General features: G+C 39.2%; 1 protein-coding gene across 4 annotated transcripts; it reads right to left on the reverse strand.

Annotated features, from left to right (window-relative positions):
• Positions 1-4,647: 4,647 nt before the first annotated feature.
• Positions 4,648-21,869, reverse strand: LOC135468547 (ectonucleoside triphosphate diphosphohydrolase 8-like). 4 transcript variants are annotated; one of them, XM_064746863.1, is made up of 7 exons: positions 21,777-21,863; positions 19,859-19,995; positions 9,759-9,932; positions 8,651-8,993; positions 7,617-7,806; positions 6,093-6,334; positions 4,648-4,807 (listed from the first exon to the last, which is right to left on the reverse strand). In XM_064746863.1, exons 3-7 carry the CDS (start codon positions 9,783-9,785, stop codon positions 4,782-4,784), a joined length of 828 nt encoding a protein of 275 aa, XP_064602933.1. In that variant the 5' UTR covers positions 9,786-9,932; positions 19,859-19,995; positions 21,777-21,863; the 3' UTR covers positions 4,648-4,781. The 4 variants fall into 4 exon arrangements, with proteins under 4 accessions (XP_064602933.1, XP_064602934.1, XP_064602932.1 ...); XM_064746864.1 differs by lacking the exon at positions 19,859-19,995 and having other exon boundaries at positions 21,777-21,869; XM_064746862.1 differs by lacking the exon at positions 21,777-21,863 and having other exon boundaries at positions 19,859-20,372.
• Between the last annotated feature and the right edge of the window lie 772 nt (positions 21,870-22,641).

Raw genomic sequence — 22,641 nt, forward strand, 5'->3', positions numbered from 1 at the left:
TTTGAGACAATTTTTTGATAAATGCTGATTAAATAGTTCGGTACCAGGACACAAGTGGTGCGTCTCTGAGGCTCCAAAGGTTGAGCTTGTAGTGGTGGCAGAAATGTTAAGCCAGTGTAGAGATCGGCACATGCGTTGTAAGAAGTATGCACCAGGCAGCAACAAAACACTTACAAATGTCATTACAGTTTAGCATTTAATCATGGTACTGTCACACAATATAGTGTGTTGTTTCCACATGAAATATCATGCCTTGTATACATTATAAGAGTTCATAAGGGCACATCAGGTGTATATATTTGGTGAAAATGTCACTTCAAGTTCACAGCGTGTGTCACGTCAATGTGTCCAGATAAGGGTTTCCGCGCTGCGTCTCATATAACAGCAATAACGTCATTTGTCAGTCCCAAATTTCAGGGCGTTGTTTAACTTGTTCCAGCTTTGTTTACGTGTTGGCGTTCATCCGGTTTTAACCTATCGTTTGTCAATTTGTATATACATATTTAACCGCACGAATCTTCCATACGCTTACATTTGCATGGTAAAAATATGTACACTACATAAACAGTAACATATAAGTATTACAATCACACGATGTGTATTATATTTATTTTAAATTTTCCCAGTGATGTAAAATTATGTTAATGTTGTATGTAAATTCGCAAATGGAAAACTTTAACCATCGAATACATAGTTTTCTTTTTTCCAGGTCAAAAACAGTACGCAGATAATAGCAACAAGATGAGAGAGAAAAAAATATGAATTCCACATAAACTATACGTTTCACTTGGATCTAAATGTTGTACTGAGAATCACGAGAAACTTGTCACCATAGCATTTATTACCTTGAGAAAATGCATGCAAATGCATGCATTTTGGCTGTAAGTTGTTTGCCGTGTATATATAAAGGACACTGCGAGGAAGCATTATGAATTTTGAAGTCATTTGAGCAACTTTCTTGGTTGTCGAATAATTCCACATTTTACCATCCGATTATAACCAAATGTTATAATTCACCTGGATGCGGGAATATGGACGTCAACAAATGAACTCCCGATTTATTTATTTGGTTGGTGTTTTACGACGTACAAAAGGATATTTCACTTATTAACGCCAGCATTATGGTGTGAGGAAACCTGGCAGGGGACGGGGGAAACTCACGACTATGCACTGTTGAAAACAGAAATTCCCACGTACCACATACACTCCGACACTGAACGTTTAATGATATGGTATCAAGTCAAATCCTATTAGAAATCACGTCCAATTGTTATCCTTAGCTGGACTTCCTTACTTCGCTGTTGTCCCTGACTGAATAGTACTTATTCTATTAATATCAAAGGCACGGGTGTAATTCTAACTGTTGTGACAACCAGCAACGGGTATCACAGCATGCTTGATTCTGTGTTATTGCATGGAAACAATTAAGAAGACATAATCCGTGAATTTCTATATATCCAGTGTTTTGTGAGAGCGCTTTGAGATGTCCATATGTTAGAGACAGTTTGATATGACGCATTAAGAATAAACCAGGAGGCACCTTCTTAACAAGAGAAAATGTCTTATATTTAAACAAAGGCATAAAAGAAGACTTCATGAATCTCAGAACTAATGTACGTCAAGAAATCCAACAGTGACAACTGAAAACAAACCATCTCTCATTATACATGAGCACCGGTACACTACGCTAGTGGGAACACTGTCCATCTAACACCAGTCCACCACAGCGGTATTTTCTTTTGTTTTTTTTCCCCTGTTTTGTGATGCGTAACTTTTTCTGTACAGTTAAGATCGTAAAGCAAACATGAATTTCACAAGCACTGCAGAGTGACAGCAGAGAATGATGTATTTTTACACAACTTGGACCCGACCATTTAGGTGGAAAGTGTTGTGAGATCACGGCAAGTGGCAAATACAGGGCCAATGTTGGGAACAACGCTGAACATTTTAATGTTTGAGTTAGTATCAACGATTCGTAACAATCAGCCAGGGACAGGATAAAGACGCTTGACGTCGATCAATCTGTTTTCAGCTTTGATCACTGTTTTATGTTCATTTTATGACTTTTGTAATGAACCACATGTTACTGCATGTACCATTTCCCGAGCAATAACGACTCAGGTCCAAGCTGAACTGGCCACTGCCCTCTTGCAATGCATGGGTGGTATGTTATTAGTTTGCCCACAAAACCTCATTGCAAAGGCATAAATAAACAAAAGACAACTTATACGCCAGAATTACGTCAAGCAGGATAACCCACTGCCCTGACTGAATTTTAACCCTCATGGCACTGGCCCCACTTTGCCTGTGTGGTGAAACATATTATTGTCTTTATTAATGAAGAAGATGGAGTTTCAAGAAGGCCTACAAAATAACAAGGCTGTGACATTTGCAATGAGCTATATATAAAATCTAGTTCAGGATAAGAATATCTTAAAACCCCTAATATAACTTTTGTTGTTATTTTTGTTATTGCTGTATTTCCAGAGATTTGCACGGCATTCTTCACCACTTCACGTTCATCTCGAAGTTACTGGCCTACCTCACAGCCGATAATTTTAAACTGAACGCTAGCTTTCAGTTCAGAGACAAAACAAGACAGGGTGATTCCATCATTGTAGCTGTCGCATAACGATTACAGATCACGTGGCCACTTTCCAACCCGTCGTCTGCTCAATGAAAAAACACTAGGCAGATGACATCATAAAAGGTCGGCGACTGGGTTTCATATAACACTTGTGTTTTGAGCGTTGTGGGTTGCAGTTTCAGACAAAAGTATGGAAGGAAAGTAACACAGAAAGGCAAATGAGCCCAAACATATCCCGACAGATTCAGGGCTGCCACAAAACGGAGCTTCTACGTAACTATCAGGGTTTGGAACAAACTCCAGCCGCTCTATTTCGTACAACATGGCTCCCATTGACCCCACGCTGAAAGATAAAAGGAATTAGTTCTCAAATGGTAATCGTACATATAGAGAGTATGCAATGGAAGATGGACAACTGATGGCTGGGGAATTACAACATAGAGTAAGAATCCTGTTTCCAATGGGCAGGCCCAATATTACTGGCACATATAGGCAGCATATTTCTCCTCGCACAGACTTGTATTCTTCGTTATGGCGTTAAAACAACCAATGAATCAATCGTTTCACATACTGCATGGTAGAATGGCAGATTGCAATAACTTTCAGGTAACTTCATGAAAATTTGCAGGTAACAGGCTTATAAAATATGTGTACACACTAAAAATAAGTCTTCGTAACATTTCTGTTACAATTAAGAAACCCGTCTTGGAGACGGGTTGAGATGTGTTTGATATAGTATGTGACATGTGACATGTTTACATAGTAATTTGGTGGATATTTTTAATAAACACAAACAGTCCAGTAAACATGACTTTGTGTTTATATTTGTGCAAAATGCAGATAAACATGCAAACATGTTTACTATAGGCTAATAGTTAACACGCGATATGTTTACATAGCAAACATGCGATATTTACTATGCGATATTTTACTACAGTAAACATTTTTACATGTGCACTAGCTTTCTACACTTAATATTAAGACAGCAATCTTTACTGGATTATCCAGTGTTTAATGAAAATATCCAAACATTACAATGTAGGCCTAAGATTGTCACATGCTTACTATAATAAACACATAGATTTTTTATGAATGAACATAGAGACGAGTTTGTAAACTATAACAGAAATGTGTTTAAAAACTAAACACTTACATTTAGTGTGTATATGTATTTCTGTACTTTGCACTAGTCTCAGACAGTACAGACTGAGTGGTACGGGAGTAATACATGTAACATACCAATCTTGTTATCACCAACTGTGTTGGACGCCGTGATGGCCCTGGTCACTGGAGGAAATCGTACGCCTCCGTCAGCAACATCGGGATATAAAGTCCCATCAGGCACAAGGAGGAGGCGAACTTACTAGATATACCCATAACTTCAGCTTCGTCAAGCGTCTAGAAAAAATATAACAAACCAATATATTATATTAGAATGGTACAGGGTTAAATGCGGTTCCAGTCTAATGGATTTCATGATGAATCTGTTGAGAAATGTGCACTATGACTATGTAGGAGGCTTTTGACATCACCACGTTCTTTGCTTACACGTTCGGGTAAGACAAGACTAGTAAGGTCAGCAAGGATGTGTGTGCAGTTTCAGTATATGTTTTCATATTTTGTATCTATGACGAATCCAGTCATGCTTGCAGAGATTAACCGATTGACTCTGTGTCGCAGCTTATGCACTTGAATGCTGACTCATTATCGGTCATGGCAGAGATGTGCATTCATTTTAACCTGAAAGATCACATTTATAGAAGCTACATATTGGAACTTTTTACGTAGGTGCTAAAAAAAGGGCTCCGTTTCACCGCTTTTACCGCACTTTGATTTCCAGCAAGTCTTCAACGAGAACCATTCAATGTTTTTTAGTATATAATATATTCATAAGGTGAAGTTTCGATACAATCGTACAATGTTTGGAAACGAGTACCGTATAAATACACACCTTATGGCAATACGCTATGGCTTTTTTCTCTTAACTCCATAGGTATTAACGTTGGTCCTACACCGAGATCTTTAGAGGAATACACAAAGCCCGCTATGGCTTGAAACATCTTCCCTTTGACGCTCGGCTGGTACGTCCGACCAATGGCACAGGGTTTCGGAAAGCACCAGTTATCGGCAGCGCTTTTTAGGAAGTAGGCTAGTAAAGTTTCACATTTCATATAATCACCAGAGCCAACGATAGTCACTCAAAGTCATCCCGGGAATCTCCTGAAAATGATGTACACTTAAATGTGAGTATGACGAAAGTACTGAGCCAAATTAATGAATTTGTCTAGTCGAGTAACTGACAGAGCCTTGACAAAACTACGGCCATTCGCCAGGAACCTGACAGCTCTTTGGCATTAAGAAATAAATTCTCATTTATATAGCATGCAAATTTGTGACATGATGTCCTCAGTAATTACAAAGTTACTTTTTTTTACTTTGCCAGACCTTTACATTAAATTTATATTTTTCTGCCACTTTTCTTCATGAAGTATATAATTCGAATGAAAATGGCAAAATTTACGAAAGTCGTAATAGCCAGATAGTTCAAGGTGAACCTATGTTTTGCAATTTCGTTACAAGCTTTGTTTCACCTGACGTCCTTCCAGAGAAGGAATATTTATTTATTTATTTATTTATTTGATTGGTGTTTTACGCCGTACTCAAGAACATTTCACTTATACTACGGAGGCCAGCTTATGGTGGGAGGAAACCCGGCAGAGCCTTGGGGAAACCCACGACCATCCGCAGGTTGCTGCAAGACCTTCCCACGTATGGCCGGAGAGGAAGCCAGCATGAGCTGGACTTAAACTCACAGCGACCGCATTGGTGAGAGAAACTCCTGGGTCACTACGCTGCGCTAGCGCGCTAACCAACTGAGTCACGGAGGTTCCCACGAAGGAATATAACATTCATAAAATGTTATACAGCTTAAAAGATGGACCACCTCAGTGAAGAGTCAAACACCTCATGCAGTCTACACAGGGCGCCATACACATGTTAACGACTGACTGATTGATCAATTAGTGTTTAATGCCGTGGTCAAGGATTTTTCACTTGTATAAGGGCAGTCAAGGTATAAAACAGAAAATGCAGGCACCTAAAAACCTCCTGACTTAAGCCGCAGCCAAAATGTGAAAGCTGGATTCGAACACGCTGCCTCGCTGGTCAAAGATCTGATAGTTGCAGCGAGCTAGCTCTGTGACCAATCTCTGAAACTGAACCAAACTGTACAAAAACATGTTGACAACTTTTCCTCCTGTGAGTCATGAACATTACAGAAATCTCGAAGGGCAGATAACCCAAACATTTTGCAGACAGACTGTCGGAGATTTGACTGGGAATCTAAGGGCCATTCCCAATTCCCATAATGTTTCTGTTCTATATAGATATACATGGTGGTGATCACTAGACGCGTCAATTAGCATAATAAGCAAAGTAAGTATTAAGGTGTCTCCCAAAAGCATATACATATATGCCGTGCATGACTCTTCATACTGATACCTACCCTTAAGCATGCATGGGTTGTAGACCCCCTTGGCCCCCGGGGACTGGGTGGTCAAATGATTGTTGACTCTCTTAATCATGTAGTTTTGTCCATACATCAAGTAACTATGGGTATAGAGCGGGTAAATCCGACCAGCGATCTGAACGGGAAATTTCCCGGCGTAAATCGGTCCCCCTGGTAAGAATGTTATCTGCGTGGAGCCTCCACCCATTTCCAGCACACCCGTGAACTGTGAGGGTAAACTGTGGAAACAGTCAGAACTGGCAAATTCACAAATGATTAGTCTGTATAGAGGTATTATCTTTAGTGTATAAGCATTACTCTGCAGATCATGCTGGCTTCCTCTCCGGCCGTACGTGCGAAGGTCTGCCGTAACCTGCGGATGGTCGTGGGTTTCTCCAACCATAATGTTGGTCGAAGTCTCGTGAGTGAAACATTCATGAGTACGACGTAAAACACCAATCAAATAAATAAATAAATCAATCAATCAAAACAGACTCTGAACGTGATTCCGTCTAATTACTTCAGGCTTTATAAAGCGTACGTATATATACAAATAAATAAATAAATAAAAAATAAGTAAATAAATCCTGTTCCTCTATTGTGTTTAACACATACCTGTTGATGGTCAGTGAGTACTATTGAACTATTTAACGCCATAACGAAATTTCATTTTCCCCCTTTACCAGTGAGAAGCATGATCGCTTATTCAGTGAAATGGACGTTCTAATTTTAGCAATTATCATTCTTGTTTTCTTTCTATCTACACAGCATGCTAAAATATTTTCTGAGGGGCCTCCGTGGCTCAGTCGGTTAGCGCGCTAGCGCAGCGTAATGACCCAGAAGCCTATCACCAATGCGGTCGCTGTGAGTTCAAGTCCAGCTCATGCTGGCTTCCTCTCCGGCCGTAAGTGGGAAGGTCTGGCACCAACCTGCGGATGGTCGTGGCTTTCCCCCGGGCTCTGCCCGGTTTCGTCCCACCATAATGCTGGCCGCCGTCGTATAAGTGAAATATTCTTGAGTATTATAAAATACATAGTATATATATAGTATATATCAAATAAATAAAATAAATAAACATTTTCTGAATTAGCGACCTGAAGGACACAAGAAATCTGTGTGTACAGCTTTAAGGGCTGGAAAGCTGCTGTCACCAAAAACGTGTGGAAAATCTCTCCGAGATGGTCACCCAAAGCTGAGTGATTATAAAAGCTATAAGAGCCGATAAACAAAGACTTTCCCCATCGTCACAGATTGTAGCCATTCCCTTGCCTATGGTTCTTAGGATCTACGTAGCACTAGCTCCGATATGCTGTTTGGGACGTCTTACATGAAATTCTTATATGATATTCTTTTGAGATCACTTAATTTCTACCAATATTATACAAAACCTTGTCATAAATTTGAAGAAAGTTCATTAATCACCTACCAAAGATTGCTTTCAACCACATACAGGTGAAATATCCTTAAGTTGGAAATGACCGAATAGATGAGAAATAAAAAAATCATAAATAAAAAACTCACGTTTTCTTTCCGGAGAATGCCCCTTTGAGGTAATTAACACTGATCCAGGCGAATACCCCCTCTTCTTCCCCGGAAGAGATCCGAGCTTGTCGTGGGTAGAAGAGGAAGGGGGAGAGCGAGGTGTTAGCCAAGTGAGTGCGTACAGTGCTAAAAACCCGACTGGAAGCGGTGGCGTTCAAGATGCGCATTCCTGTTGGCAAATACCACGGGATTATTTCAAGTATACATCGGGTTCAAAAATAAATTTAAAGAAAATTGATATATGAATTTTTAAATGATAAATCTGATTTAGTTCAAAGTATAAGTAAGGTTACTAGTTTAATACGCTGCGATGTTCACCCAAGTCACACAATGTGCATTTCAGAATCTCTGTAATCGCAAAAATAACCAACAAGCCCTGGAATGACAAAGCGATCTTAGCCTTAAATCAAAATTTCAATCATTAAAATTGTGTTAATTTGTGTTACGATATCTTTGCCAGAATTCAAGTTGTCAAGCAGTATTTTGACCTTGTTACGTGAGAAATAACAGTTTTAGAGTTATTTGAAATTTTGACTTAAGTCTAAGCTCGGTTCGTGATCCGGGGGCCTGATGCTCATTCCGCGATTGCATGAGGTCACACGAGGGCTTTCATTTCAGCATCTGGTATCACTGGCATGTGCAATCTAAGTCTTTTGGGGAGAGGTTATTTTACGTCACAGTGAAAATAACGCATTACTACTTCAACGAATCAGTCTTGAAAATGCTAGAGACAGATCATAAATTCCTGGAGTTTTTTGCCTTTTAGTGGATTATTATGGCGAATCCCTCTGAAGAACAAACATTGGAAGAAGACTCTACGTAACAGAAATGAACAAGCTGATATAGCTATGTTAGAAATCGAAGTTTTCCTGCAGATGTGATTGTTTTCATTTAATGACAGTTTTATTGTACAATTTATTTGTCATGAAACACGTGTCGGTAATCGACATAGAACCATTTATACCCGGGATACCTGCGCCTGGGATGACAGGTTTACCTTAGTAAGTTCTAACCTGCTGTTGCTATAGCGTAAATGGGCGTTTCCGCATGCATATCGACAGGGATGACATCCTTGGCTCGGTCGATGATTGGCTGGAGGTAAGCGGAGATCGCCTCCGGATCATTAGCATAAGACGTCAGACTCGGTTTGTACCTTTTGTCGTAAAAATCATGTATGTTTGGAAGTTCAGTTTTACTGTTTCTCTTGGGCCATTTGTACAGACGTAACTTGGTGCTCGTGCTTCCCACATCGAGCATGACGCCATAGCGGTAATTCGGCTTAACCGAGTACCTTTCCACTGAGCCAACACCGGTGTACAGCATCAGATCTTGCATTAGTAACACCAAATGTGCGACCTGCCAATCAAAAATAAAGAGGACTCTTTCAAAGTGCATATTAATTTTGAAAAGTCACATATGATAATTGATTTAAATACTTCAGGACATGTCGTATTTACACGCCTGTGACAAAATATAACTTAAAATCACCCCCATTAACTTTAAAAGAATTGGCCAAGGTCACCGAAATTGAAAAGGTTTCCCAAGTGTACATGTAGTATAAGTTTGGGAAACATGGCTACAAGCATTCAAGAGAAAAATTGTTTGAAGTGTGATGAAGGCATAGCCCCAACGGCTTGTGAAAAATAGGACAAGGTAAATCAAAAGCAATATGTTTTTTTTAATATGACTAGGTGAACATGTAATACACGTTTGATGAAATTATTTTAAAAGATATTGTCTTTAAAAGTCTGCCACAAAATATAACTTAAATAAGTTGAAAAACTTGGCCAAGGTCAATGTAAGTGAATAGAGTTCTTCCGGTGCGACAACCCCCTCGTCAATTTGTGAAAAGGGGAAAAAAGAGATCTTAAATGTTAAATCTACCCCAAGCATAGGATGTATTTTGAAACGAAATACATAAAGCTGGAACTGGCGCAGACTGCATCAATTATACAGTATACGTATGTACACTGTAGTTCTTACTATCTTAAACTACAAATTGGCAAAATAAAACTGTAGTCAACATTAATTGTTGACTGCAGATTTCTGTCCCAGTATTCAGAACCATTGCTTGGTGTGATTCGTTATGTAGAGTTTGGAGTTAAAAGAAAAACAACTTACCCTGCCGAGGCTCCAGATGCCATCCATGACTGACAGGTCCAGTTAAAGTTCACAAGGTGATTTTCAACGTAAAAGTAAAGTCCATCCGTTTTAGTTTTTCGAAGCCATTGCCACACACAACTCACTAACTCCTGCCAGAAGCCCGCGTGTTTGAGGTCACGTGACAAGTGTCATCTGCAACATAAACACAAATGCCACGTTAAGCCCCTTAGTTGACAAACTTAACTCAAACGAACCGACATGTTCATTAAATATTCATGACCTGTAAAGGTCAAAAGTTTCCATCAAATCCAAGTGCAATCTCTATAGTTTTAGCCACCTGTCCTAAAAGAGTACCACAGACTAAAGTTCCTTATGCATATTAGGAATAACGTCAGCCACCTAGCTTATGAGTTTTGATATGACGGTGGCGGGCCATGAAAAAAAATTTGAACGGAAGGTAACATATGTAAAGAATCTCAGCCGTTGTAAACCGGCATTTTTTTTTTTTTGCCTGATTACGGAAGGAAAACACCTGTTCTGCACCGGTTAGCTATACTAGCGCTGGCACGTAAGGCTATCATTAGCTGGGGCGTCTTACGGTGTAGAATACCGTAATTTTCATACACATTCAGTAACAGATGTAGAGTTTTACCGAGGAGGCCTTTATTGGTATATTCACACCTAAATATTACACCCTCTATTACGATTAATATTTACGGGTCGTCCAGAAGTACGTGACAAATATTTCTGAAATGGGTTGATGTTCTAATGCTCTTCTGCACACGACCAGAAAATTACCATGACTTATGCTTAACAAAACTCTGCATGCCTTTATAATTTGTTCGATGGAAGACCATTTGCATAAGGAACATTATGGTGTACTCATAGCGTTACTTATGCAAATGACATTCCATTTACCACAGAGTAAACAATGTCTAGAAGGCTTGATTTTAACCAGCTATAAAACATAGACTATGGAATAATCCATTACCACCTGCGTGGTGAACATAACCTTAATTTACCCATTTACGGTCATTTCAGAAAATAAAAACCGTCAAAAAGTCTCTAGTAACAGACGCATTGACAAACAGTAGATCACTAGCTGAGTACTTAAAACAGGGTGTTACCCAGGCACAGCAAACATAAGTATCCTATTTGGATGACACGTTTTTCTCATCTAGTACCGTAATTTGACAGGACCATCACACCCCATCTGCGCACACTCAGTATTCGGTGACCCAATTACTGCCCACCTGCATTCCTACCAGTGTGTTAACGTCAGAAATGTCACGTGATTAGACAATGACCTGTGTGAGGTAAACATTAAACAACCACTAAAATCCTAAAAAAATGATGTTAAAAAAAGGTAATTTGGCAATCTCCAAAACATAGTCCCAAGCTTTCAGCTACATCTATTACGAACCTTCCAATGCTTATGTATACGTGTTTATGAAAGTTTCTTCTTAACTATAAATCTTAGTGCCTATATTGGCCACAGATGACGCCACATATATTTTTATCACTTCATAAATACAGGCTGCTAGACGTCTGCATACGTTCTTCTGTAAGTTTGTTTTTGTAAGCCACGGTTTGATAGCGGGACGTGTAAGGTGCCGGTATGTAAGCATATACGTGAAGAGAAATAAAACCTTAACTGAAGTAAATTGACACGAGACCAGATTCCACCGGTTACATGTGACCTGGGACTAGTATAACAGTAGTATTAGTTCAGGGTGCGACCATTTGTCAACTATTCCACTGTTGTCGCAGCTCTGGTTTTACTGTTCACACTGTAGTCTTATATATGGAAAATGCATATACATATAGAGCTAAGATAGCTGGGAATGCATTCACCGAATAGATCTTGAAACGAACTTTTTCAACCACGGAAAGACGCCATTAATACCCACTGGATCCCAACAACAATCATGAGCATAACTTTTATTTTAGTCCCAGCAACAAACTTGTAAAGAAAAACATGCTTCAAAAGCATTTTACTTGGTTGAAAAAATTGCAATAAAAAAATCGGTCAGTTTCACAGGACAGTGTTTCTGTTATATTAGCCGCGTCAGCTTGCGAGAGCCCCTTATCTCTTCCAAGCCTGCGTGAACTGCGAGAGTTTAGAAATACCTCGGCTTATACTGAACACGGATTATATATAATAATATATAATTATATGTAATACAAAACAGATTCTCAGTACTTGATTACCCCATTACAAAAGGAAGTGTTAGCTATCTCAGTGTCATTACTAAATGCCGTTATGCAGTATCAGTACAGTGGTTGTATTTACAGAATGCATGCATGTGCAATACTTTCAAATTTATTCAAATAGGAAATAAGTACATCGATCCACAATACTTTTATAATTGTGTTATATTCAAAATACAGTCAAAAGGCTTGGTCAGCTCATTAGAGAAGGAAATGTTATCTCAATGGCAATAATGAATACTGGTTAGGTACAGTATTATTATCGCCGTGAATAGCATACGCAAAATACAGTCGCAATATTATCTTGAGTACCATATTCGAACAGGAAATATATATATACAATTTTAATACATTTTATAGTCGTGGTATACACAGAATACATCCACAATACTTGACTATCATTCGAAAAAGTAATGTAGGTTATTTTAATGGTAATAATGAATACGGGTCTTGAGGTATGAACATGGCAGCGGTAAACTTAATAGTGATGATGTTATATCTGATGATCGTAAGCTTTCCTCATTGTGGGGGGAGGGGGCATTGACCTTTTAGATCCAGGACATAAGATAGGGCTGCATCCGGCAGTTGTAATACATTTATCTCACTGTATAAAGTAAATATAAACATTTATGTAATAATTGATGTCCCAATTAAGTAATGAACACATTTTTACCACAGCAATTAAGTGCGTACACATATATACTACCAGAATGGGCAAATCTATACCATGTGTATCAATGGACTTTTCCCCGGTTATAACATCTGGTCATGATTCACTTCAAGACCAAACTGATATAGCCTGCTGTCGACATAAATTACACTTGCATGTTACAGTATCAGCTTAGATAAATCGGGGAATAACAGCTTGAAATTATACACTTGACGCGGTATTAGTAAATTCGTGTTACAGTATCAAGTGAACTATAACTGAGTGCAACTGCACGTCATGTTACGCTTTATTCGGTATCAGTTGACATAAATCCTGGTACAAGATCAATTGACCTACACACAAATGCAGGAATAACATCTCGTCATGTTACACATGACACGGTATAAGCTGATTTAAATTCGTGTTACAATATCAAATGACTTACATCTGAGTCTATGTGCTTGTCATCTTACGTTTTTCACGGTATCGGTTGACCTGAAAATCCGGGTTTAGCAGCATGATATTACAATACACCGATATCGTTAATCCTTGTTACAGTATCAGGTGATGTAATCCTGGGTCAAAGAGTTTATCATGTTACGCTTGTTACACTGTCAAGTGCTCTAAACCCGGCCTTGTCATGCAACACTTGGTATGCTGTCATCTGACCCTAATTCGTGTCACAAAAATAGCTGATCTACAGCCGGTTATATTTATTTATTTGATTGGTGTTTTACGCCGTACTCAAGAATATTTCACTTATACGACGGCGGCCAGCATTATGGTGGGAGGAAACAGGGCAGAGCCCTTGGGGAAACCCACGACCATCCGCATGTTGCTGCCAGACCTTCCCACGTGCGGCCGGAGAGGAATCCATGAGTTGGACTTGAACTCACAGCGACCGCATTGGTGAGAGACTCCTGGGTCATTACGCTACGCTAGCGAGCTGACCGACTGAGCCACGGAGGCCTCCCAGCCCGTTATAAGAGATGTGCAGATTATATCCTGCATATCATCAACTGACCTATAACAAGACATATGGGTTTATTTATTTATTTGATTGGTGTTTTACTCTGTACTCAAGAATATTTCACTGATACGACGGCGGCTAGCATTATGGCGGGGAAACCATCCGTAGGTTATTAACAGATCTTCCCACGTAGTTTTACTATAGCCTGGAACAAGGACTGGGAAAAGGGATGCTGTCAGTTCAAAGAGAATTTTATTCGGTTCTAATTATTCTAGAAGTATGGCTGTGCTATCGACGGCTGTGTGAAATATGTCAAGAGAAATTTAAGAAATATCACACTAAATGTTGTACGTCACTACACTTCTATATACACATCCAATTGTGAGTTCTCCATGGCCGAGGGGTTAGCACGCCAGCACGGCGCAATGACCCAGAAGCATCCCACCATGCAATGTGGTCGCTTTGTGCTTAAGTCCAGCTCATGCTGGCTTCCTCTCTGGCCGTACATTTAAGGTCTGCAGCAACTTGCGGACGGTCGTGGGTGTCCCTAGGCCCTGCTCGGTTTCCTTCCACCATAATGCTGGCCGCCGTCGTATAAGTGAAATAATCTTACCTCCCGTAAGAGTACGGTGTAAAAACACCAATCAAATAAATAAATAAATAAATTGTGAGCTAAATCTAGAAGCAGTGAATTATACCATTTATTGTTTGGTAATATCACACGCAAAGTCCACTTTAGGCTTGTACCAATGTATCTTGGATATACTCTAGATTTAGGCGAGGTCAAACTACGCTGAACCAGATTGGTTTCTCACATCATCATTTTAGTTTCAGAAGTTTGTTTCAGATACTTTTGATGTGAATGTGTTTAGCGTAAACCTAACACTATCGCGGTGTGTGACCCGCAACCAAAGCCTAGCATACTAAGCCCAGACTCAGGTATAACGAAATCTGTTGGCGGATGTCTGATACGGTGTGTATACAAAATGTACCAAAGTCTGTCAGTGGTTGGCATGGTAACGATTAATCCCAATTAACACCTACTTCGCCCGCACTTGGCACGAGACACTTACCAACATTTATTTCTTTTGCGTAAACAAATTCAAGCCAGTTTATCGTTAAAGTCTGATCTATAAAGCATCACCAAAAATGAGATATTCTGAAGGTTTATTGGGCCCTCTACATGCTCTGCATACAAGACTCGTTATAAATGTTTTAAATTTACAACAGTTTATAAATGCTTTAGTAAAATACTGCACTATAGTAACTATAGGGGCCAGGTCATAAGTCAGCAATAGTAACTTGGTGATAATATATATGCTACTCCTAACCAAGAGGAATTCATGGTGCAGGGTTCAAACCTCGGTCAAACCTCAGATTTGCCAGTCTAGATTGTATAAGGCTTTTGTGAGAAAAGTGATCGATGGCGATGGTGACCGTTGGACGACTTGGCCCCCATACACAAATAGGAGGTGCAAGTCTGTACGACACACGTTGAAAAGTTCGTCAATATAACTTGCCAAATTTAATCGGTGATTTACCTCGAGTATTGACCGCGATCGTATATAAGTGTTTCGAGACATGTCAGTATATCTGTGAATGTTTAATTAAAACTTCCACGGATATTGGTTTCAGAACATGCATGGTAACGCATACAAAGGAGCTGGTGGGAGACGACCAATGGAGTGTGTGTATGATTTGGGTTCACGTCGTTCGTAACAGTTTTTTTTAACAATGGGATTTCACATCACGACGAGAAGTCATTAGGTTTATGTACATATATGATCTATTCTCGTGTCACATTATACTGACACCTGACCAACAAGTCGTGTTTTCTCGCTCTAACCTCTCAGAGCTGCAGAGCGAGGCAGCAACAAGTACCATTTTAAAAATCTTTCGTCTCTGGCGAACGCTCTTACCATCAGGCCACTGATGCGGTACCGATAGTCAGTGGTATCGCGCATGGCTTGAGTTTACACAGATGTATTTATCTGGTGTGTTTGAATAGGGCTTAAACTCGCATTATTTATATCACCATCACCGCACGTGAATTTGTACGAGTTTAGACCCTTGTCCTATGCTTATAACAGTGCTATACAAGGATATCTGTTTTGACGTGGACTTCAAAAGGGATTATAAGTAGGCCTAATCAAAGAAACCAGCCTGGTGCATGTGTGAAAGTCCAGTTAGTTATACATGTACAGTTTTTCTATGTTCAACCAGAAGATGAAGTTTTCGAAATACTCTTTCAAATGCTGGTATTTCTGAAGTAATGTAAGGTCTTGCCGTGCATCCATTCATTGCAGTGATACCTCAAATTGTTTGTAAGTATATTTCTTCAACAGTGATAAAAAAGGTTATATATAAACACCTTCGACATGTTCGTGGTGTTGATTTCAAAAGCAACAAAGATAACAAATTTTGACGTTTCTAAAAATATTTAACGTATAACTATGACTACCCTTACACCTGCACTAATCAACTCAATTAGACTAATGGGCATCAGACCCAGGAGTCAGACAAGCTGAAGGCGATTTGGAGAAACGTCTTATCGTACCTCGGAGAGGACTTATCAGCCATCAAGATAACAGTAACGCCACTAACTCATGACCAGGTTAATGCTTTCACGTACAAAGGCGTGGTGTTGTCTTAGTCTTTGACATTTTGGGAAGCAATTATTAACTGATGAGAATCATCACCAACATTTTCATTGAAACGTTAACGGACAGATAACATAAAAATGACGTCATGACATAACAGCCTGTATGTGTAATTGCAGGTGAAGAATATCGCGTTGTATAACTTTCTTTTATAACCCAACTTTCAGGGGCCATGATGGCCTAGGCTTAAGTACACTAACCCATCATACTGACCCAGAAGCCTCTCACTAATGCGATCGCTGTGAGTTAAAGTCCAGTTCATGTTGGCCTCCTCTCCGGTCGGACGTGGGAATATCTACAGCAACGTCGCGGATGGTCGCGGGTTTCCTCTGGGCTCTGCCTGGTTTTCTCCCACTGTATAATGCTGACCGCCGTCGTATAAGTGAAATATTCTTCAGTATGGCGTTAGACTCCAGTAAAATAAATAAATAAATAAATAAATAAATAAATAAATAAATAAATAAAAATAAAGCCAATTTGTCAAAAGAAAAGTATTACTACCTTGAAGAATATACTAGTCCTCCCATATTGAAGCCAAAAACGTGCTTAACAGTAAAATTATCCAAGAATGTTGAAGAGTCGCCACAGGCGCTCTCGAGAGCATCCCAGGAGTGGAATTAAAAAAAAATTCCACAACATTTTGAAGTACCTCAGCGTACAAGATAAGCGTGATTTACTGGCTAATATAATATTTAGTGTGTTAAGACTCCACACTTCACCATACATGAACTGACAAGTAACATTAATCAAGGGCCGGCGATGAAATTCCTTGTCTCATGTGGGTGACAAATGAGAAACGGAATTTTAAGCGAACTGTTCCAGGAGATGTGTTTTTGCTGGTGTCAGAAAGACTCGTGAAAGACACGTGTCATGCAATATTGTTATTCCGAAGAAAATTCACGTTGGGAAATGGGTTTTACCGTTACATGAACGGTTTTTTATATACTGTTTTAGTTCTTCGGTGATTTGTGTTAAACCTCGTATTGAATTATTGACCTGCGACGACGGCTGGTATAAGAATCTGTGTTTCGACTGCATAGATTCCCCACATATGAGTTTCTACAAGTCTTGCTATCATGCTATATACTTTGAAGCATGAACTACATTTTACAATTAAATATATACATACTGAGCATACAGGTATCAACACAGGCATACATTCGCAGTATCGCTGCGACATCTCACAGGAATTCAATGTCATCTTCCACTCCGACACCCTCGTTAAGTCAATGGTTTATGTTAAAAGATAAGATGTTAAAAAACTGACCAACAGGCCCATATTAGAAGATAAGTTGTAAAAAATCGTACCATCCGTCGTCGGCATGATACTTCAGAGGCGGAAGCAATTTGGCCGCACGGACTCACCCTGCCATAAGGGGGCGCAATATATGTACACACATCTATTGACTCCTCGTCGTCATATGACTGAAATATTGCTAAGTACGAGGTAAAACCCACCGTATACATATACACATAACATCGTCGCGTAACCTAGAGACAGACAAAATAAAAAAGAATATACAACACGTAATTCTTTCAGTACACCACCCATTTAAAGAATAATAATTACATTATACACAGACTATTATTACAAGACTCAGCGATTGGTTTCACTGGCTTTTAATGTTTTAGATTACAACGAAATTTTCATTACATTAAACTGAGGGTGTAAAACACTAGTGTATTATAACACGTGTAACATTACTCGTGTATTATTACAAGTGTAACATTACTGTTGTAATATTACACGTGTAGCATTACTCGTGTAATATTTCATGTGTAACATCACTGGGTGTAAAACTGTTCTTTCTAGTTAGAAATACGTGTATTGTACACACATATATAGGTCTAGTCCGGGATTTTGAACAGTATATAATTCTCACTCAGTTTGTAGGTTTTGACGGCTAATCTTCTCTCACAGCTTGATGCAGCTTTCTGATAGCTAAGAACACGTGTCAAATGATACTCAAGTAGTATATGGAAACCAGATGAGAACGATTAGGCCGAAGGGCCAGTGTATACGTGATCCGCTCAGAGGGATCAAAATACCACATGAAGTGAAGAAATAGATGGATTGGATACCCTAGTAATAAGAAAAGCTTTTAGTGTAGGCTTTCAAAGTGAAATTTTTTTTCTTCTGTTCTGGCTTTGATTTTGATTCCTCTCGAAGTATTATTGGCGGTTCGTGAGATTTGAATTTGCGTGACGTATAAAATGGGCTTATGCACACATGATTGACTAGGTCATAGCGCGATTTATAGTTGTGAGAAACCACGCAACACACGTGGCTGATGTAAGATACTACATACAGTGTCCCTTTGTGACGTCACCACAGCTTATTTGCATTCCACTTCCTTAGGCCATCAGCATTACGTCCAGCAAGTTTGATTAGCAGTCGATTAGATGAACGGTTGTGGATAAAATGTCCTTTTTACCAAATCTAAAAGGCCACCAAAGACACGGCAAAAGTCAATCTGTGTATATTTATTTATTTATTTATTTATTTATTTGATTGGTGTTTTACGCCGTACTCAACAATATTTCACTGATACGATGGCGGTAGTATTATGGTGGGAGCAAACGATTCTATCCACAGCTTCCTATACCCGTAAATACACGCTTACGTTTGGGTTTCATCTAGCCAATTTTTTTAACATTATATAAAGATTGCTTATTAAAGCTGATAGCTGGAAGGATGGAATGTCAACACTGCGTTGACACTGGTGTCAGATACGTCTGTGGTCATATCTATGAAGAATCGTCCACATTAGTCTACATCAATTTGGGTTAAAACTCTGACAACTGTTAAACACACACTTGACAGGTTTGTTTGGTTTACGGTGTCAAACCTTTGGATCTTAAAGAAACGACTCACGTGACAAACTAAGATAAGCCTTTGCTAAAAGTGCTTACACATAATATGACGTCAACCAAACCATATATACATTCCATTTCTATGACCACAGTCCGGGCAACGGGTGACTCTTGCCCTATGGTCTTCCCCTTCAGGAAATGCCTGTACCTTTATTAGATGTACTTATGCTGTTCAACAGACCTACATAAATAAGTACACAGTCAGATCAATTATGATAACGTGATTTGCATGACGTAAATGCTTGCACAACTGTACACGTGCCGCAATCGCATGCGGGGTATAAGACATACATGTATATAATATAAGCAGTTGTGCAGTTGCTTATTTTCAGTCTTCATGCTGTAACTCAACTTATGGGAATAACAGGAAAAAAAAAAAACAAAAAAACAGGGCGAGATGTTTAAAAGTGTATGGCAATAACCTTTCATACGTATTCAGATTACACTACGCATAATGCGATTTGAAGTGTTTGCAGTCTAACATACAACCATATTGAAAAATTTGTCACGCAGCGGTATTGTCAGTCGCTTTATTGGAGCAACAATGTCAAGCTTTTGAAAATCATATAAAAACTAGTACAGTAGCCTACTTTAACACTGACTTAGAGTAAACAACGTTTTTCATACTTCATCAAATTGCAGTATGTGGTGAGACTTCTGGTATACGAGCATTATGCAACATGCAAACATTTATCCAATTTGAAAGTTTCGAGTTTCTTCCGTTTGGTTTTAACGGTATATAGTCACGTCTTACCTTTTCTTTGGCGCACAGTATCGAATTCAGACTCTTCGTATTTGAAGTGGAGTTAAGCTGTTGGTGAAGTTCCTTGAGAGAGGGCTGAAGCGCCGTGTACAGAGGAATCATCAGATGGAGAGGTTGTAAGAACAGCGCTGAACAGATGTGGAAGTTGGTCAGCGTAGCGGTACATGCGCTCGCTCTACTCACCGACGGAATGTGTCCCGTCTGACAAGACTGCTGCGCTGTACGTAATTTATTGAACCAAAACTACGGAAGACCGTTACGGCCTTATTACCTTTTTGCTTAAGTGCCCTTTGATGACAAAAAATAGTCAATTGTAATATTTAAATTAAATTCTTAGAAGTATTACGTGTACATTTATAACCAAAGCGCTAAGCCGTGAACTAGATCAGAATTTTCAGCAGAACAGAATATTACCCTCATAAATTCGCTATGGAAAATAAATGTAAGTGATTGATATTTTGTGATGTGGCAAAGAACATATCAGTTATACATGAAAAAGATCAGGTTTTTATGAAATGAGGAATTTTGAAGCTAAAGCTCCGCAAATAGTCTCTCGAACTTAGCCCTGCGGTTGCGAGATTTCTTCCCATATCCTTCCTCTCCGGCCGTAAGTGGGAAGGTCTGCCAACAACCTGCGGATGGTCGAGGGTTTCCCCCGGGCTCTGCCCGGTTTCTTCCCACCATAATGCTGGCTTCCGTCGTATAAGTGAAATATTCTTGAGTACGGCGTAAAACACCAACCAAATAAATAAATATATAAATAAATAAATAAATAAATAAATAAATAAATAAATGACCATATCTGTCCAGATCGCTCCACTACGCCAGTCAGACTCTCGAAACAGATTCTGCAGAATATACAGGCTCATTTCAGGGCGTAACACATGATTTAGCAAAGTTATATTGTTATAGTACGGTATGCCAAAACAATACGGTTCACGTTCACATTGGAAATCATAATATCTCCCATATTACTGACGAAAAACTGCAATTGCATAGTTGTCCTGTTCTTTCATATGTTTTAACGGGCTTCACAAAGCTATGTTGACAGATGACTATGATCTGTCCATATCTTACCATTAAGATATGCATATATTTGATAAAATAACAAACAGCAAATATGCTCTAAAATGCCTTGATAAATAGGAGAGAATTGATGATACTCACATGGCTTACATTGAATATAAGCCGATATCTTCGGGCTTTATCTCATCGCTGTTCTATTAATTACATTGTTGCTCTATAATTGCAGCTCAGAAAATGACTCTGTTATCGTGCAGCAATCTGGCGCCAAGATATATCTGTATACTAATTGTTTGTTGACAATGACGAGTGGAGATGCTAACACGCTCAAACTGTGAGACTACAATCATTTTATACAGCAAAACCTTTGTGTGTAAACATTATACACCAAAACAAAGATAAATCATCTCTTTGACGTTATTTTTTTATTGGATATGATGGCAACACAGCACTTATGGTAATTTTAGACCAGTGAAGTCTAATAAATTGTTTTTAACATCACTGCATGTTGTCACGTATAATTCTTATTAACTCGTGTATGATGCTATCGAGTGTAAAAGTAGCTACTATTAAAACACTTGTATAAAATGTTAGAATAAAACCATAACTGATGTCAGTTGAGAGGAGGCCAGATTTGCACCGTTACGTTTGACCATGTGCCAGCGATGACACTGTTTCGTCGCTCCTCTCGTTTTACTCGCCATACGGCTATCCTTGATATTGGGTGCTTTGAAAGGGGGGGGGGGGGGCTGGGCGTTCACAGGAGATACATTCACAACTACTAACCACTGGACGACAATGGAACAGCTTAAGAAACCAAGATTCAGTTCTTATGCAAATTTAGATGAATGCGCGAAAGATTCAAGTATAATGATATTTTACCTACCGGTATCAGTTTATCGGCGTCGACTGTGCTCAGGGAAGCAGTGTATACAGCGGGACTCGGCCTACACCAGCACTAATACATAGTGATACCGATCTATAGTATAGTCGGCCCCCACATCAAATCACGGATTATATACTGACTTCATATGTAGCCTATTTCGACACTAGAGGGAGAGTATAAGAGACAACCGTCCCGGGAGCATACGGATAAACAGATCGCACACACTGGGGAACAATTAACCGGCTTCCATCCTTACTTTGCACAATTAACACGTCCAACAAAAGTATAAATATGTAATGAATATTCCCCCGCAATTATAGCTGGCTGTTTGCTCTTCGAGTGGACAGCATGGGACCACGTGATGACTGTAGGCTGGTCACCGAATATACAGCTTCTCCCATCTCTCCGGTACCATCATATGACCGAGTTAAAAACCTTAGCAAATATAACAGTTAAGTGGCTTTCATTGGGAATAGAATTTCTCCATATCCATTCCCCTCATCTTGTTCCACAATTTCATTGTTACAGAACATATCATTTCACGTCTGTATTCCGATAAAGAAAACATCGTGGTGTTTTGCTAACATTAAATATATTGATCTTCATATATAAATATTTACCTCCGCCACAAGAAAGTTATGTTTTTGCTATTGTTTATTTCTCCGCCTGTCTTTCTGTGTGTTTGTCACCAGCTATACGGAAAAAATTATTGACAGATTTGGAAGAAAATTTTTATACAGAGTTTTGCCCATATAATGTTCGCTGTGATCTGCATAAAAGAATATTTTAAATAGTTCTTCGCCATTGCAAGTCATCACTCAACAGTTCGCGACCTTTAGGGTGTCTTCTGGTTTCATCTTCGACG

The sequence above is a fragment of the Liolophura sinensis genome, chromosome 6 (assembly GCF_032854445.1).
Source record: "Liolophura sinensis isolate JHLJ2023 chromosome 6, CUHK_Ljap_v2, whole genome shotgun sequence".
NCBI classification, from domain to species: domain Eukaryota; kingdom Metazoa; phylum Mollusca; class Polyplacophora; order Chitonida; family Chitonidae; genus Liolophura; species Liolophura sinensis.

Bases quoted from the DNA above. Each gene is read 5' to 3' on its own strand.
- LOC135468547 (XM_064746864.1), bottom strand. From the start codon at position 9,785: ATGGATGGCATCTGGAGCCTCGGCAGG. The intron at 8,994-9,758 runs GTAAGTTGTTTT...TTTGATTGGCAG, and splicing joins GCATCTGGAGCCTCGGCAGG to GTCGCACATTTGGTGTTACT. The intron at 6,335-7,616 runs GTGAGTTTTTTA...CTGTTTCCACAG, and splicing joins GCATTCTCCGGAAAGAAAAC to TTTACCCTCACAGTTCACGG.